Source organism: Phoxinus phoxinus, assembly GCF_949152265.1.
Source record: "Phoxinus phoxinus genome assembly, chromosome: 15".
Lineage (NCBI taxonomy): Eukaryota > Metazoa > Chordata > Actinopteri > Cypriniformes > Leuciscidae > Phoxinus > Phoxinus phoxinus.
The window spans coordinates 7,196,693-7,216,042 of record NC_136890.1 but is presented as its reverse complement, the minus strand read 5'-3'; the positions used below and the strand labels follow the sequence as shown (position 1 = coordinate 7,216,042).

The following is a 19,350-nucleotide window of genomic DNA, read 5'->3' as shown; positions in this document are numbered from 1 at the left end:
TAGAATAAGTCAATGGTGACACTGGTTTGCCTGATCTTCCTCAGTCCAGGTATTCTAGCACTATTTAGACACGTGCATAGTTCATTTATATTAAATGCAATAAGTAAAACTTAAGAGAGCTTTTTTGACCCATTTATGTAGGACTTAAGTATCTTTATATTTAATTGGTAACACTTTAGTGTATTTGTTCATCTTTGTTAATGTTAATACAAATACAGCTGTTAATTGTTTGTTCACGTTAGTTCACAGTGCAATCTTAACAAGGTTTTAATAAAGCATTAGTAAAGGTTGAAATTAACATTAACAAAGATTAATAAATGCTGTATACGTGCAGTTCATTGTTAGTTCATGTTAACTTATGTTAACTAACGAACCTTATTGTAAAGTATTACCATTTAATTTCATAAATACACAAATGTCTTGAATATATAGTGTACTGAATATACTGACAAGCATTTATAGTAACTTTATTGTAATGTCATTTCTGTTGAAACTGTTACACATCTGTAATGATGAAGTTGCAATTTAGTACATTTCAAATATATAAACTGTATATCGAATAACACTGCGATTATATTAAACATATAATCGAGTAGGCTATGTCAACACATCAAAAAAGCATAATTTTAAAGTGTCTCTCTCTTTAAGTATAGCTACACTTAGTGGTATTTCAGTCATATTATATCATCTACAGTTTTTATTTAAAAAAAAAATAAGTGCATCTTTTTCCACAAGGCATCTGTATAGACTATGGTCAGATGTCAATGCATGCTGGAAGTGCAGTTTATAACTTCTAAAGGTCTTCAACACAAGATGATTAGCATGTGAAATGTCCAGAGACTATTAATTAGTTGTAATCTCAAATCTAAAGTCACAAGATAGTATAAAAAGTATATTAAAAAGCCAGTTGCATGTTGCATAAGTTAGTCATCAAATTGTTTTCCTCAAGACTGGTCGTAACTTTTTTAAGTCAGTTGCATAAAAGGTAGATTTGGTCTCATTTAAATCAGATAAGTGAGACTGATTACATCTTGTGTCTAACTGATAGTCGTCAAACTACTTCTTAAGACAATCTCAACACAAGGGTAAAGCATGTAACTGTCCGCAGGTCTACATGTTCCTTGCTTGTTCATATTTTCTCTTTGTTTCTTCGATTAAGACACCTGACACTGAACACAGCTATCGGACTCTTTCCAGATCTCTCAGGACTGGGAAAATGCTGCTGCTGCTAAATGTGTGAAATCAAATACATTCAATTCATATTTCTGAAATATCAGACATGCAGTCATCCATTTTCTAAAATCTCCATACTATAGGGTCAAAGCCAAGGGATCTCAGCGTCTCGGTCATATAGAGGATGCCCAGTTATATAAATAAACTCCCATTTCCTATATGGCACAATCTGTAGGCTACTGAGAAAACGCTGCATGACGGAGGTCTGCATTGGTTTGGTAAATATCAACAGAGTTGCATTATAAAACAATATAGTCTTATTATCGTTTAAAGTGAGCTCCAATTCATTTCTTTACACGGGTTCAAAATATGACCAACAAAAATAAAATATGGTAGATGCAGAATATAGGCTTTATTGGATCATGTCAATAAAACATTCAGAGACGTTAAATAAACGTGTATTATTCTTCAACAGATCTGAAACCAGGGAAACGTCTGATGATAAAAAGAGGTCTTTACTTAATTTAAACACACAAATATCCCCAATAATAGAAAATTGATGACTAAAGTGATCATACCTTGGATTTTGGTCTTATTTATGACCACGATTGCGTTATTAAAATGTACACAGTAGTGCAGTAAATGCATTGTATGGAATCAATAGCTAGTCTGATTACACGTGTATGCGTATACACGATTATGTTACAACAAAAAACTAACCTCAAAGAACACAACTTTCATGAATTACTCAGTGTCCCACTTGTTTAAATAAATAAACAAACGAATAAATTATTTTAATATGCATATTAGTATTGCACATGCTGATTTTACGAGTAAAACGGGATTTCCTCTGGAACACTGTCAAGATTTGATTTAGCTGTGTTCGCATGGTGAGCACGCGCACTCTGAAGTGTGAGGCTCTGGCGCCCTCTTTTGGGGAGACTGGGGAAATCCACCTCAGCTTCACGACTCAACTGTTTATTTGACATGCGATATTATCATACAGCCTACTGTAGGCTAGTTATATATTATTAATATATAAGCTGATTAGACTATATTTGATCGCGATTTGGGAAACATAATCAGAATATACAATCAAAATAATGGAGCCTTTAAAAACCACAGTAAAATCCCACACTTTTTACTGGTCAGGAGCGACATTGTGTGTGTGCGTGTGTGTGTTAACCATTTAATGCCTGTCCTTTTCTGAAAGGCTCTATAACTCAAGAAAGGCAGCGGAAAGATGGTGTACAGTTAGACAGAGAGGGACTGGAGTAATATGTCCTGTTGTGCTTCAGTGGCATTCTGGGTAGCCAAAAATATGATTGAGCAGCTAATTTAGCTGTTATGGGCCCTTTTCTCCCCATGACGCTAATGATAATTAACATGCAAATGAGCTCAGGGAGGGAGGGGCAGCCATGCTTCGTTCATTAAGGCCTTAATTACTGTTTGAAAACTGAAACATCAGGGTTATAAATTGAGTTTGTTCATGCAGTGGGTCGGATAATAATTAGGGCTTGGACTTACAACTGTTGTTTTGGAGTCTTATGATGGACAACGACTAAAGTTTCGCTTTTGTGTAACATGTTTCTAAGTAATAAAGTGTGTCAAAATGAATCGTTGTGTTCTGTACATTTTTTAATGAACTCGATGCTCACTGCCCTTTTGCTACCCCAGATATCCAAACGTTATTCTAGTTTTCAAAAATGTTTTTAAATGGTAGAACTCTTAATTTGATTAATTAAACAACAAATTGCAACTTCCAGCCTTCGCATATTAATGTATAACTTAAGGACTTTTAATTAGTTTCCTTTAATTAACTAGCACATTAAAATGCATTGTGCCTGTCAGAGAGTGAAGTCATTGTAGGCTACCATTATCATAATATATGATCATGGATTTTAATTCCATAATATGCATCAACTGTAGCCATGGTAACAAAAATCTCAAAATCTTCATAACTGTACAACAGCTCTATTGTAATTAAAATAAATTATGGTTGCACTTTATTTTACAGTACATGTACTTGCCTAGGAAAAGAATGGGTAATGTAAGGTAGGATCAGGGTTAATACCTATTATTACCAAGTTATTGTAATTAATAATAAGTATATAATACGTATATGCGAAACAGGACTGTAAAATAAAGTGCTAGCAAAAGCCCTATCACCACATGTTATTAAAGCATTTGGTGACAGAGATTTTTTCGTCAGAATGTAAGTAGCAACGTGTTGGATTGTTTTCATGAATTTTAGATGGTTTCACACTCACAAAAAGATCCAAAACATACAAATCATACATCGACGACAATATACAGTGTACATTGATTGATGTGGACTATTTCAATCGCCTTTTAAGATGTATTAATTTCCATATTTTTTCATATATGCAATTTTTTTTTTTTTCTAATATTTCTACGTTTTCCAGGACTGTGGAAACCCTGACTGTTAATGGGCATATTAGCCATTCAGCTCAATTAAAAACTGTGTGTGTGTGTGTGTGTAAATAGGTTATTATATATTAATATGAACTGCAAAAAACATATTTCCCCAATTAAAAAATAAATAAAGTAACAGCCACTTCTTTCGTTTTAGAAAGAAAGATCAACATTTCCCACATCTTTTACAGAGACAAATCAGGCTATCGTTCATTTTTCAACAGTGTCACTTTATTATTTCCTCTAACAGTAATAGTGAATGACAATAAATTACAACGCTCTGCATGCTCATCTATACATTAATGTTGACATAAGCTCAGTGTACCATTCTCTTTCTAATAAACCTGCAGGAAATAAAGACGAAAAAGCAGCAAAATATAAAGTGCACATCACAAGAGCTCTCCAGATCACATTCTTTAACACTTGGCACACATCATAAAACAGGCTACCATACATATGTGAGCGACTAACATGTTAGTAATGGATCACACACATCGACAGTCTGATCTCGCAGATTAGATTCCACATGTGGACGTCAGAGGTGCAATAAATGCATGATGAACTTGTAATTATATGCTTAGCTTAACTGGTGCCCAGATCAAAGCTAGTTTTTCTTTCCAATTCATAAACACCACTAATATTCATTTATCCCATATTGCTACTAAATGATCTGAACAAACAAATGATTTGTAGTAAAACGGTGCAGTTATGAGGGGGAAAAGATCGAAGAGGCACCAAAAATATTGCTGATTTCATTAAGTCACATTTCTCACAAAAACAAATACTTAACTTAAAAAAAAAATACTATTTATACCTTTTCTGCAGGCAGAGTTGTCTAGAAAATGGGCATATATTCAAAACAATTCATTTTTTTGAACATGTTGCCAAAAGTGTCAGCCAGATCAAGACATTTAGAACAGGGTGGCGAAAATATAACTTCTAATTTACGTGTAATTCAGGATGCCACTGACAGTACTCACTGAACCCCAACAGACTCCAGTAAAGGGGAGATCAACCTCCTCACACTATCAAAGGCTCAGATCTCAGAACGAGCGGAATGGAGACACTTGCTTAACGGTACGTGCGTCAAACCTAGTAGAGTTGTGACAAAGACCAAAGAGGAGAACTCCACGTTAAGTTCATGGCCTTACAACACACAGTCAGACTCGACACAAGGCACGCGAGACCGTTTCAAATGGACATCTCACTTTTTGCAACTTGCTGTGGCATGCCAAGAAGATCTGTATGGGAATCTATATAACACAATCTTACAAAGAGATCAACCACTTTACACGACCTCGTGTCACGAATAAATAATGAACCCTGTATTAAATACAAAAGAAAGTGTTTGTACAAAAACAAAAGGGAGCTCTCTTCAAAGTGACGCATGTCACTGCTCTCAAAGGCAAACAACTAACAAACAAACATGAAATGACCAATATTTGGTATGGTTGAAAGCATGTCTTAGTGTTAGATATTAAAAGTGCAGCAGTGGGGAGACGAGCGGCTCTACACACTCTCTATCGACCTTGTTGAAGGTACTGCTGGGTAAACATGTTTAGTTCGCTGTCCAACCAGCCAGCTTTATTCCTGTAGAACAAATCACACGTTTAGAAAAGTCAAACGAACAAACATGAATAATTGAGTTATGATTTTAATGTGCTTTGTTTTTGCCAATTATTTCGGTTTAGTTGGAACGGTTCCTCTGATGCGTTTCAAACGTTTGGGGTTGATATAAGATTTTATATTACGCGTCTTTAACTACTATGGACTTACATTTAAAAAAGGGTAACACTTTATAATAAGTATACATAATAAAGTACTTACAAATCATTAAACTATTAGTTTATAGTTAATATGTTTTAGACTCTACACTGTTAATATATTAATAGGCTGTATACAAATAGTGAGTTCTTCATTCATTGTCACTATAATTAACACAATTTGTATGATTTAATTAGCTTCAAAACTTGTTTTTATCTAATTTATTCCTATGATGGCAAAGCATGTTTTCAGCAGTCATTATTACTCCAGATTTCAGGATTCTTGGATCAATCAATTTTGATCAAACTAAAATCAGTGTATTCATTTAACAATTTATTTTTTTAAAGTTATCGACCCCAAACTTTTGAACTGTAGTGTATATGTTGTCTGAGTATAATAAGATCCATTCCTGAACAAGTCCACTGCTGCTAAACATCAAATGCTCAACCGAACACTCGTCGCACACACTCTCACCTGAGCAGTTTAGCTTTACTCTGCAGGGAGTCCAGCTGCTGGATCTTGCTGTTCAGATCCCGGATTTCATCCTCCAGCTGCTGTCTGGTCACGTCCACCTGCTGACACAGCTGAGAGAAGGTGCTGGCCAGCTCCCTGTGGAAAACAACCGTTGGCTTTTGTAATAAAGCAGGTTAAAAAACACATTTCTGTGAACACAACAACAGAAAGCAAACCTCTTAAAAGAAGTACTTCATAAATTGTTCATATATTAATTTTCTCCACCAGAGGGCAGTAGTGAAGAGGTGTTCAGGTCACAGAAATCTGTATAAGCCAGTGATTGAAGAATTGTCTAAATAATAACATATAATATATATATATATATTAAAATAGAACAGTTATTTTCACAATATGACAATGTGTTTACTGTATTTTTGATAGGGGTGTGCGATATTGACAAAAGATTATATCTCGATACTTTCTGGAATTTTCTCGATAACGATTATTAGACTATATTTAGCTGAATGTGTTTATTGTGTTGATACTTTGGTCGTGGACAGCCGATTCCTATAGTTTTTGATATTCCTCATACTCTGTATGGTGGTCAGTTCACAGCAGTGACAGAAATAATTTATTCCAATATGTTTCAATTGATTTTTACCTAATATGTCAATTTTTACCTTTTATAAAGCATTTTTTTAAACCTAAGTATATGCATCCATCATCTTTTGTGTCAATTTCATAAATTTAATCAAATTCAATTTAAAAAAATAAGACACAATAGGGCTGTTACCATTCAAATGAAATCAGTATCAACAAAATTAATCTGCAATATTGAATGTTGATATTTAAAATGATTTAAAACCAGAAAAGATACTTAAATGTGAAATTGAAACCGCCAGTAGGTGGCAGCAAGTCACTATTAATGAATCATTGAGATTCAACCGATTCATTCAAACGGCTGATTCATTCAAGGAAATAAGCATTTGACTCTCTTAATCTAGCCAAGTCATTTGATTCGTTCAAAAAGCTGATTCACTCAGTAAGGCTCAGTAAGGAAACACCAGTGTGTGGCTGTTTTGAACTATTTTCGTTGGCAAAATAGAGCCAAAACAGGCAATATGGTGTCTAAAATGTAAGTCACTTAATATTAACTTCTGGTTTATTAAACTTGTATAAAATCAATATGACATTTGGTATCATGATATTTGGAGAAAAAACGGCACTCTTCGTGTTATTTACACTAAATGCGCACCCGCACTAGTCTAATCTACAAAACTACATGACGTAGAGTATGCATGCACTCTCTGGGTGTGTGTGAGATGGATAGGCTATACTCGATAATGTCAAATCGCACATCATTAAAACAACAATTACGATATTATGATATCGCACACCCCTAATTTTTGACCACATAAATGTTGCATTAGTGAGCATAATAGACCTCTTTCAGACCCCAAATTTTAAAAGAAGACAATACAATAAGAATATTCCAATTTTAGTGTTATTAATAAAAATAAAATAAAAAATATCGTTGATTTGACCACTTCTGGTACATCACTTATCAAACAGACTTGACACGACACTGCTTTGCTACAGCAGAGGTAGATTGAGACTTACTGCTGAACCTGATGGCTGCAGTTGGACCCCGTGTAGCTGACGATGAGCTGTAGTTTCTCGCTGGCGTAGTCCACAAACTGTCTTTTAAACGTTCTCTCTTTGGCCCTAGTGGTCCATGTGAGTCTCTCATACACGTACAGCAGTCCATAGAGACCCACAGACAGAGCAATGAGCCTCCAGCCCACTGCTTTCCAGATCTGAGACAGAGAAATACAATCACACACACACATTTCAGCAAATACTACAACAATTATAATGACTGAAGTTATTAGACAAGCAGATAGCATGAGAAAAAATATCTATTTGCAGGTTAACTATACAAAACAGTTCAAAAGATTTAAGATTTAAAGCCCTTATGCTCACCACAGCTGCATTTATTGAATCAAACATACAATAAAAACAGTAATATTGTGAAATATTATTACAATCTTAGATCTTAGAACAAAGTTATTTTAAATTGTACTAATATTTAACAATATTACCGTTTTTACTGTATTTTTTATCACAACAGTGTATATATTCTAGGAAGGAACACATGTATTTAGGTGTGTTCAAGATATTTGGTATGTTCTTACCACTCCTCCAACAACTATAATGCCCATTGATGTCCGAGAGGTGAGTGATGCCAGTCCTGTTACCATAGAAACCATAAGCTCTTCCTGGGTCATGGATCCTTGGGGGAAAGGAGGCATACTGGTGCTGACCGGAGTGATGGCCAGGGGTCTGGGAACCTGCCAACACAGCACACATCCTTTATCAATTCGAATCAAAGCTAGGGATGAACACTTAATCAATGCGATATAGAGTCTGAAAATATTAAAGCACAAAAAGACTGCTATTTAAAAATGTGAAGTCTGCATGTTCTGAGAGTTTCAGAGTGAATAAGCAGTGCAGTTTCATCTACTACACATACTCAAGCATGTGACACTGTCTGTCATCTCACTATATGAGGGCATGAACACATGAACTTTATCTCCAAAGCAGCGCTAAGAGTTCACAGTATTTCGCCATTTCGTTTGATTTAAAAAAAGTATCATAACATATACACAAAAACAACCTGTCCTGACTCCTGTTTAACCTGTTCTGTCCCGAAAGTCCTGTTTAACTTGAAGAAACTACAGAAATATATATTATTTTATTTTATATATAACTATTTTCAAAGGATATCACACAATTTTTCCTATACGTTTTATTTGAACTGTAAACATCTGTAAATGTTGACTTGATTCATTTAGTAACCAGTTTCTGATAATAAACCTGCATATGTGCATAACATCCAGAAAAATTCAAAGACAACATATAATTTCTGAAAAAATAAAACATTTCATAAGGCCCTTTTATTGTAATGCTTTGAATACAATATTAAATTGTTAAAAGTTTTATGAATTCAATTGATTAGACTTGTATTTTCAAAATTTAAATTTAATTAAACCATTAAAACAAAGCTGAGGAAAATTTCAAAGGAAAACAAGAAATTAAAAAAAAAAAAAAAAAAAAAAAAGAAATCGGAAAAATATAAGGCCCTAAAATGTCATTTTTGTTCAACTTTTAGTACATTGTTGTTAAATTGCGTTTCAAGATTTAAATTTATTAAACTATTAATGGACTAAATGATTCCTTAAATTGAATTGAACCATTAAATCCCCCCAGATTTCGGGATTTGTTATATTCATAGCGCCCCAAGGATGATTTTGATGGAAAAATGTTTACAATTATTATCACAATCTGAATTGTAAAAAGCGCTATATAAATAAAGGTGAACTGACTTGACAAAAGCAAGGACCATCCAAAATGAACATGTGCTACCTGGTCATTGTAGCCCATGAGGGCGCGGCGTGTGTTTTTGGGACCCAGGAAGCGGTTGACCAGCATGGTCCATCCCAGGGAGAAGTGAAAGCTGATGTCTTCCTGGAAGTCACTGCAGAGTTTGTCACAGTTGAGGTCGTAGCTGAGGGCGAAGCACTGCCTGGGCACAATCTTATCCACCTGCTCCCGAATGCCGATGGGCAGCAGAGGCTTCAGACCCTCTGGAACGATCACAAGCGTCTCGTGAACCATCTGCTGTTACTGGTATGAGCGGTTTGAAAGATCACTGAATGAGAGAGATACTGACCTATCATATCAGTCTGTGTGGTTTGCAGCGCTGCAGTTATCGCACTGGAGCATCTCTCTGACATATTCCTGCCAAGACCGTCCTCTATGTGCCTGTGGAGCTCCTAAAATCAATCGTTTTCAGCAAAATATGAGAAAATAATTAATTAATAAATTACACCTACCAAAGACAACATTAACAAGAAAATAAATCCTTAGATTAATCATTATTAACTGCTTTTATCTGTATACAGCCTTATGTCAAACTGAAAGTTAACAAGGACGTGTCCTCGTCCCATAGATAAGCTCAAATTACATTTTTGGGTAGCTGGGGGATTTCCATCAGGAGTTACATGTTGACACCAAACATTAACCAAGCAGCGTACAAATAAAGAGAAGACATGGGTGGACATCAAGTCCAACTCACATTCTTGTATACTTTGAGCACCACTTGTGAAGGATGAAAGTCCATGTGGTAGTCATCCACTAGTACAGCCAGTCTCCGGATCTCCTCTGCCATAGCATTAGATACCTACACATCCAGATGAGCAGGTTCAAAGGTGGATACAACCTCGCAAATGCCAGTTTTACTACGCTTGAAGCTTAGATTTTAAACAAAAATACATTTCTATGAACAACTATACTTCCAATATAGTACATTCATCACATTACCCCATCATTATAGTATATTAGACTCAGTGGATTTGTATGATGTGCCAAAAAAAGTCTGTCATGACATATGTTACCATGAAGTTTAAATGTTTTATTTCAGCCAAACTAAAACAAAAATGTGTCCTTTAAAAATGTCATGGAACCGATTTAGTCAAACTGAAAGGATTTTTGCAAAGCCCAAAAGGCACGTCATTTTTTATTTATGCGTACACTAGGGTATGTGTACAGTGCACTTATGCACAGTAAGTGCATACTGTACACCCACATTTCTGAATCTGTTTGCTCAGGTCTGAAAGGCAAAACAGAGACACATTAGACTTTAGCTACTGTAACATTTCCGAAAAAGACTAAATGGAGCATCACCTGTTTCTCGACCTCCTCTGTGATCTTTTTGATTTTGCTCTTGCAGTCCAGTGTGAGCAGATCCAGCTGTTTATCGATGAACTCCAGCCTGTCCTCCCTCTCCTCCTTCATCTCTAAACAATGAATCCTGAACAAAACACAAAAAATCATTATAATAAATCATTCAAATATAACAAACCAAATTCTTTTTAATAACACTGATCTAAGACTGTTAGCTTAATATGATTCCGGATCACTGCATCCTTACCAAGTAAACGCAACACAAAAAACACAAAATTCACGTTGAATAGTCATGTACAGACTGAAAACTCAATGGATTAAAATATATGGACTAATGGACTCCACATTCTATATAGTTTTATAAAACTGATTATTTAAAACATTTTTATCATGCAATTTGATTCTTCACTTCATATTAATTTAACTAAATGGTTACAAATACACATGGCCTGGGTGATAAAACAGTCCAAATAAAAATAATACAAATATTAAGATATTTCCACATTGTTTCGGCACAACTGAACAAGAGAAAGAATGGTTTATGACAATATACATTAACGCTGTTTTTTAAAATAAATTGTTACTTAATTTTATAAAAAAATACAGTTAATACCATTTTTCCACACTTAATTAAGCAGCACAAGCGTTTTCAACTGTGATAATAAAAAGAACCAAATCAGCATATTAAAATTATTTCTGAAAGATCATGTGACACTAAAGACTGGAGTAACGGCTGCAGAAAATTGAGGATTTACAAAAATAGATATTTTTAAATAATTTTAAATTGTAATATTTCATAATATTACTGTATTTGACTATTTTCATCAAACAGATGCCCCCTTGGTGAGTATAAGAATCTTCTTTCCACAACTTAAAAAAATCTTTCCAATCCAAAACTTTTAAACAGTAGTGTTATAATGAAAATATAAAATGTATTTGTATGCACAAATGTATCAATATATCGTCAAAAACATCCATCCATCTACAAATATCAGTTTCGTTTGATTCATTCAATTGCGAGACGAGGAAGGACCACAACACCAGTCTAAATGTGATGTCTCTACGAAATTTAAGTAAAAAGCTCATAAAAATCATATCTGTGCAAAATTACAATTTATATCGCCAGATAAAAGGCAAATAAGTTGTGGATATTAGGGTGTGCAAAATATATTTAAAAAAAATATATAACTTTTTACTGTTATACAGTATAACTTTTAGAGTGCTGGGACATACTGTAAATATAAAGTTTTACAGTACTGGGACGTGACCGCGACAATTTATCAAGAAAACGATGATCGCTGTGACTTTAAAACATATATTTATTTATTTTCTGATTGGTTATTGCGGCATTATGGGCGGTACCTGAGGTCTGATTGGTTAGCGTTAGGACAGCATGCCGTCCAGACTGCCGAAATAAAGTGAAACTATGGATCTGAAATTGCGCAGTAATACCTGGAATCACTTTGATCATGAAAATACAGTTAAGTGCAAGATATGCAGCACCAAACTGCCATATACATAACATTAGAATGAGAACATAATTGTAAAAGAATGTTGTAAATTCTTTGTGCTTTAGTTGCCCGTGTTTCAGCGTGTTGTTACGTTCTGACTAGCACGTAACTAAAATTTCACATGCATTTGCGTCCTTTTGTGCAGATACAAGTTGTAATGTTACGTTTATGTTGTGTATCAAGGATATCGGATTAATTCAATTTAGGATGCGTCATAGAACAGGCTTCAGTTTACTGTGTTGTTCATTCACTCTTCAGCTTCACCTCATGCAGCTTTCTTTTTCAAAAAGATTGATGCATTATTGATAATCTAGCAGTGTTATTTTTCTAGTCATATTTTGATAGGCATGTAATATTTTTATATACATTAACATTAACATAACGGTTTTATTAAAATATTTGTATTATCGCCATGACGGACACGCCATACCCCTATTTTATTTCATTTTTTAAATCTATCATACACAAAGTTTAAAAAAAAATTATAATAATTAAATACCCATCCCCACTGGATATAGTCACTAATTTCAAAATCTGATTCTACTATTTATATCACTTCCTCAGATTGTAACAGCACAATCAGGCACTAAGCTAATGTCAATGTCACCAGTGGATCAGTGTTTAGTGTGATGGATTACTGCTAAGAAAAGCAGGCGTCTTTGCGCTCACCTCTGCTCTTGAGCTGCAATGTGCACCGAGTCCATGATCAGACGCAGAGCTTCAGAAATCTGCTTGGCTCTCATTGTGTGCTGCTCAAACTTAGTCTTCACTGCTGACTGGGAGATGCACTCCTGTAAGCATACACGTATATATGACAGTCAGACAAACACAGACACATTGAAACCAATCACACTCCCAAACCCAACAACACTCACCTCAAAACGTCTTTCAAAGTTCTGAAACTCAAACATTCTCGCTTGAAAACCTTCAGCCAGAGCACCACCTGAAAATCCAACAAGAAGAATGGCTTTACAGGGGTCATGTCATGGAAAAGAGGACTTTTCTTGCTCTCTCAAAATAAGAGTTTAAATGTACATTTACATTAAAGTTTACAACGTTCACATGATCACATTAAAGAATATTTGACTCCACAATTGTGATGCTGGTTTTCCTAAAATGAGGGTTCGCAAAAGCCTGGGCGTTAAATTATGAAAAACGAATAATTATTAATTACATCAAATTAAATATTAAAATAAATGGGGCTGCACAATTATTCAAAATAAAACTGAAATCGCAGTAATATAACAACTATCGAATCAAATTCTGAGATTAATTACGACTTTAGGTTTTGACTAGTGTCAAATAAAAATGTTATTATAATATTATTTATTGAGTTAAAACGTGTGAATGTACTGAGACTATCACAACTAAAGAGGTTCCATTTACATCATATCGCAGTTCAAAACACAATATTGTAGTGTGTTGTTGTGCAGGCCTATATATAAAGAATTTAAAAATAAAAACATTAAAAAAATATTTACACAAAACATCAGGGCTGGGGGAATTAACGTGTTAATCTTTGCGATTAATTTGAGATGTTTAATGCATTAAAAAAAAAATAACGCAATTGACGCAGCACTTTTTTTGCCTGTTTTAATGACTTCCTGTTGCAGCTGCTATTGTGAGTGTTGCCGAAACAAGTCACCCTGTGCCCAAACGCTCCAATCATGTACCGAGCACGCACTGGAAAAGCAAAGTCCGCTCAAATAACATGACATTTCTCAGTAGTAGACTTCTGTTTGCAATAGCACTACTGAGCTGCTACGCAACAATGGTAAAATTACCTGCTCTGATCACATGCTCTGGTAATAATAGCTTTGTAGGACTATACTTTATTTTGATAATTAGTCAAATTTAACAGAATTCTTTTTTGAGTATGTTGCATATAACTGAATGAAGAATAATATATTGATGTTTAATATTAATATTCTTAAACATTATTATTAATAGGGCTATTTTCTGTCCTTTGTAGAATTTTTTTTCTGTGTAGTTTAATTTAATTAGGTGATTACCGTATTTTCCGGACTATAAGTCGCTCCGGAGTATAAGTCGCATCAGTCAAAAAATGCGTCATGAAGAGGAAAAAAACATATATAAGTCGCACCGGACTATAAGTCGCATTTATTTAGAAATTTATTTCACAAAATCCAAGACCAAGAAAAGACATTTAATATGGAAAGGCAAGTTATTCAGCTACACAACAGCACACAGAACAACAGGCTGAATAGGTGTCCGGCATGTTAACGTAACACAGGGTTTCCCGCAGCACTTTGGAACTAAGGCGTCCGCCTAAGCAACACACCCCTGCCGTATAGATTAGATACGTCGTCAACAAAAAGTATATGAGCGATATCCGCCGTGTTACTCTGTCCTGTTTAGAGCTTAGATTCTTCCGAGCCCGATATGTCCCGCCGCTATACTCGGGCCGGGCCCGTGATCTAGAGAAGTGCGGCGTGGGACTAGATTTGATGGCCGAGTGCGAGCGGTAGCCTAATGCACTCACTATGTGTGTGCGGGCTGCGGGAGAATGAAACGATTAAATATAAATATATATGAATGAAACATATATCATCTGTTGCAGAAACGCAACAAGAAGAACTAAAACAAAATAGAAACGATTTACAGGCCAGAGTTTCTATTTGTAACATGTTTGCAGCGTTGAGTGATGTAGCCAATCACAGACATATGTGTTGATTTCTTGAACGCAATGGCCAATCAGAAGCATTTAAGATAGAATCCCCTCACCGCTCAAAACAGACTTTTTGTTCAGTGCTGAATTCTGCATGCTGGCAAATCCTCAGATTATAAAAGAATTGAATAATTAAAAATTATTTTTTAAGAATTATTAAGAGCGCATTCATGGCAAACCATTCATGGCAAACCACTGCTTGTTAATGTTAAATTAACAGTGGATTGTGAATGTTAATGCTTTAATAACATAATTTATCAGGAGCATTTATGCTGATGTGTATGGCGACACGTAGGCTAACACAAAGTTAAGTTACACAGAGTTATCCGCTGATTGTTTAAGGTCTATGTGCGATGTAAGGCGCGAGCTGCGAGGCTAGAAAGCTCCACTGGCTGTTCTAGAAAGGAGACTGATCCAATGCAGCAAAGATATTAAACGGCTAAAGTCCGTATATTGCCTATTGGCTCTGTTGTATCCCCAGAATTACGATCGGCGCACAGGGACAAAAATAAATAAATATTTTCACAGAGTAAAGTCTTCTCTACGAAATGCAATGCAAGAGATCGCACGGGCGCCTCCGCGTCCTGATTATATGTCTGCTATATTTGCTTCTTATTTATTAATTCCAGGCAATTGGTTGATGAAACATTGATTAAAATTGAGATACAATTTATACACAACGAAATTCGATTTAAAGAAAGGCTTTTTTACAAAAGAAATTTTAGTAAAGTGGTCAAAATAATCTCTGACCCATTTTATGATCCTAGTCATGCTGTTCACTTTTCATATACCGGTAATCAACATAGATTAAATTAAAATAATAAAATAACATTATATTATGTAAAAATAAATACGGAATATAATTTATTACTGCCTGATGATAATTTGACTATTTCAAAGTGCGCTCGTTTTTTTTCTGAGGTAACAACATTTAACTCATTTAAGTCTGTCTAGCTAAAAATGTAAACCATAGACTAGCCTATATTTCGTTTTGCCAGCACTTTATTTAGACATCATTCCATTTCTGTTCTAAATGTGAACTAATAAATGTAATAAACGTGTTCCTTATTATGTTTAATTGCCTTAGCCGTGCGCGCTGGTGTTTGTGTGAAATTCTGTTGTTGGGATTTAAAGCATTTCTATATGGGGGAATTTCTTGCTTTTCAACCACGGTAAGAAAAAATCCATACGTCCCAGCCCTAGTAGACGGTAATGTTTTCTCTTGGTTTATCTCAGTCAGTATTAATTAATTTTGATATACAAGTCGCACCTGACTATAAGTCGCAGGACCAGCAAAACTATGAAAAAAAGTATGACTTATAGTCCGGAAAATACGGTAGTTTGTCTTTTTTCATCGATTCCCAGCCCTACAAATAATACTTTATATTGTAAATACTTAATGTCTTTTACTTAAATACTTAAATACTTAAAGGGTTTAGCTGATGAAAAAGTTTGTAACAAATCTACCTGCTTCAGGCATTCCCTGAGCTTTCTGGACACGTGCCTGAAGAACTTCTTTAGCAGAGACGAAGAAGATCCGATCACTGGCCTGAGCGCGATCCACCACCCGCAGCTCATCCACTAAAAAGCTAGAGCAGCGGTCCATGTGCTGCCGTCTCACCTGACAAACACACAAGTTTCCTTATAAGAGAGCAAAACACCATGTATCATACACCCTTGGTTTCAAAAAAGCCTACTAGAAGGTCCAATTTGTTTGCTTGATTTAATGTGTAAAACAGACACAAAAAAACTTCACCTTGTCCTTTATTTTGTAAAAAACTAAAATCATGCTTACAGTATTAGGTTTAAATATCAGGGATGCTAACGGTTTAAAACATCATGTCATGCAAGTCACACCTCTTCCATGTACTCGGGCTCGCTGGCTGAGGCGTCCCAGCGGTTGTTCAGGATGAAGATATTGGGACTGGAGAGACGCTCGTTCACTTTGTGAAAGAAGGATTTTTCCTTTAAGAGGGCAGAGGGGAGACATATTTTAATAAGCTGACACCAGTGAGTCCACTTTAAAATGACTTGACAACCTCACAAAGACTGGAGAAGTTAATCATGCTTGACAAGTCATATTTTATATTGCAATAAAGATTTACACAAATCTTAACCACACATGTAATCAGTGTGAATACTACTGCATTTGATCTGTGTCCATAATGCTGTAATATATAGAAAATATTGTGTAAAGCTTCTGCTCCCACACTTAGTTAGCCTTTTCCACAAACTGAAGTTCGTATTAAACTCACCGTTTGCATTAAAGTTGACTCTGAATTGGCCACCAGCACAAAAACGTCAGCATCAAGGCAGAATTTGTCAATCCAGCTGTCCAACTCTGTTGTGACATCGATGCCAGGGCTTGAAAAGGAAGATTTCATATAAGTTTCAGACAGACAGATATTACTAATGTGACTTCTTATGCGCTAAATTAGTTAAATAATGCAGAAAGCTTATAATGCCATTGCATTGGTATCCTTAAACTAGGGATGCGCCGATCCGATATTCAGTATCGGTATCGGCTCCGATACTGACATTTTTGCCGGATCGGGTATCGGTCAGACCAGGCCGATCCAAATCCGATATTGTGCGTATACTATTCTGTGCTATTGAGCCCCACAAAAGGCACAAAAACATTATAAAGCACCATAAAGTTGTCGTGCACTATATTATAAGTGTTCTGGGGTCATTGTATAGTATAATGTGAGATATAAATGAATATTTAAGTCATTAAATTAAAGATCACGTACACTTTTCCCTCCGCTGCGGCTGTCAGTCATTCTCCATTCAGCATCAAACAGCGCGTCGCGTTCGGTTACGACGGTCAACACGATGAAAAACTCTCTCCAAGATGATTCAATGTTACTATAATTATACTTGATCTGTAGATATAGGTCTATGGTTTTGCATTAAACAACTTTATCTTGCCGGACTTTATTGCTGTAACGTTACCTTAACTACTTTCTACCGGGTGTCTGCTCACAACACTGGAGTCAGAGCACTACAGCAGCTAACTGTTCTTCACGCGCACAGTAACTGACATTTAAAACTGTTAAAAGAAAATAATAAATAAACTATTGCTTAGATAGATACTGTATAATACTCTAAGCATCAATATGTCTTTCCTTCGTGCTTTGAACTCATCAATGTGGACTCGACGCGCTGCGCGCTGTGACTCGTGTTGCTTCAAGCGCATCATTCTGCGCTCGGGATGCGCATAAGCGCTGTGTGCCGCTTTTCATATCAATAAAGCGACTGTTCTGTACTATCCATCATGTTGCTGCCTCATTAAACCGCTGTGCTATACATTTAAAACATGTCTCAATTTTATAGTAGGCTATAAAATAATTAATCTTTTTGATTTTTGTTATCTTGTTTTTCATGAATGTATTTTACAACAATACAAAGAGCAATGTGTAACGTTTTACCAGATTTAGTGTTACACTTATTCTCATATTTGTTCCCCACTAAATGTTTTTTCATGTTCAGATTTAATACAATTATTGTGCACTTGTGATTTTTCTAGACTAAATTTTACTGCTTAATTATCCACTATTCTAGTTTAATTTCCTATTTGCAGTGCAAATAGCATCCATTAAACATCCTGTGCAAATTTTGCACTTTAATTTTGAATGTCAACAAGTTTAAGCTACTGAACTTTTTATTTTATTTTGCACTTGTTGCTCTGGTGCTGGTTTAATAAATCACTAAACTTGTGAATACATTGTTTGTCATTTTGTTTTACAAGGCTAAAAAAATATTGTTTAAGTTGAGCCTGATATCTTGCAAAGTAATGCATACAGCTTATTAAGTAATTTAGCTCTTTTAACATTTTACCTTTGTATCGGATCGGTACTCGGTATCGGCCGATATTGAATTGCAGGTATCGGAATCGGTATCGGAAACAAAAAAGGTGGATCGGAGCATCCCTACCTTAAACATCATACTTATATTCAAAAAAGGATCCAGCAAAGCAAATATAATAAATAAATACATGCAAACAGTTTAATATGATCTTAAAATCAAAACAGGCAATGTATTATGTTAAATTCCTACATTTCTGATTTCTACATTATTTCCTAAAATGATGTCAGTATGTCTCAGGCCTCACAGCCAAACTGCCCGGTTTACCTGTCCACAAGTACCAGGTCATCCCGTAGCAATGCACACTTTGCTTTAGGCCACATGACACACACAAGACTGCCTGCATCCAAATCCTCATCCTGATGTAATGCATGGGCCAACTGGTTCACCGTCTGCCAACACACACACGTGCACACACATTAGCATTACCACATAGTTTTAATCAGACTATTTTAAAAATTAACTGAAATTTAAGGAGTCCTGTCATGGAAAACGTTATTTTACTCACTCTTTTCAAATACACATGACATACTGTGCAGAAGTCACAAGCACAGAGGTTAGCCAATCAAAACAGAGGTCCCTAGATACAAAGCGAGTGAGCAAGAGGGAGATTTGAAGAAAGACTAGAAAGAGAGATGGCTGAGAGACATTACAAAAGAGAAAGGGTTGAGAAAAAAGGGTTATGATCAGGCAAGAGCTTAAGGAGCCGCG

General features: G+C 35.4%; 1 protein-coding gene across 4 annotated transcripts in view; it reads right to left on the bottom strand.

Moving 5' to 3' along the window:
- Positions 1-3,818: 3,818 nt before the first annotated feature.
- mfn2 (mitofusin 2) overlaps positions 3,819-19,350 on the bottom strand; it is a 31,696-nt gene continuing 16,164 nt past the window's right edge. For all 4 annotated transcript variants that reach the window (XM_079637366.1, XM_079637367.1, XM_079637368.1 and 1 more), the window contains 14 exons: positions 18,907-19,031; positions 17,028-17,136; positions 16,630-16,737; positions 16,240-16,393; positions 12,959-13,026; positions 12,753-12,874; positions 10,573-10,699; positions 9,965-10,069; positions 9,560-9,662; positions 9,253-9,473; positions 8,022-8,177; positions 7,447-7,643; positions 5,848-5,982; positions 3,819-5,199 (listed from right to left, as the gene is read on the bottom strand). In XM_079637366.1, the coding sequence (XP_079493492.1) occupies positions 5,130-5,199; positions 5,848-5,982; positions 7,447-7,643; positions 8,022-8,177; positions 9,253-9,473; positions 9,560-9,662; positions 9,965-10,069; positions 10,573-10,699; positions 12,753-12,874; positions 12,959-13,026; positions 16,240-16,393; positions 16,630-16,737; positions 17,028-17,136; positions 18,907-19,031 (1,800 nt within the window). In that variant the 3' untranslated portion in view covers positions 3,819-5,129. The remainder of the gene's footprint in view (positions 5,200-5,847; positions 5,983-7,446; positions 7,644-8,021; positions 8,178-9,252; positions 9,474-9,559; positions 9,663-9,964; positions 10,070-10,572; positions 10,700-12,752; positions 12,875-12,958; positions 13,027-16,239; positions 16,394-16,629; positions 16,738-17,027; positions 17,137-18,906; positions 19,032-19,350) is intronic.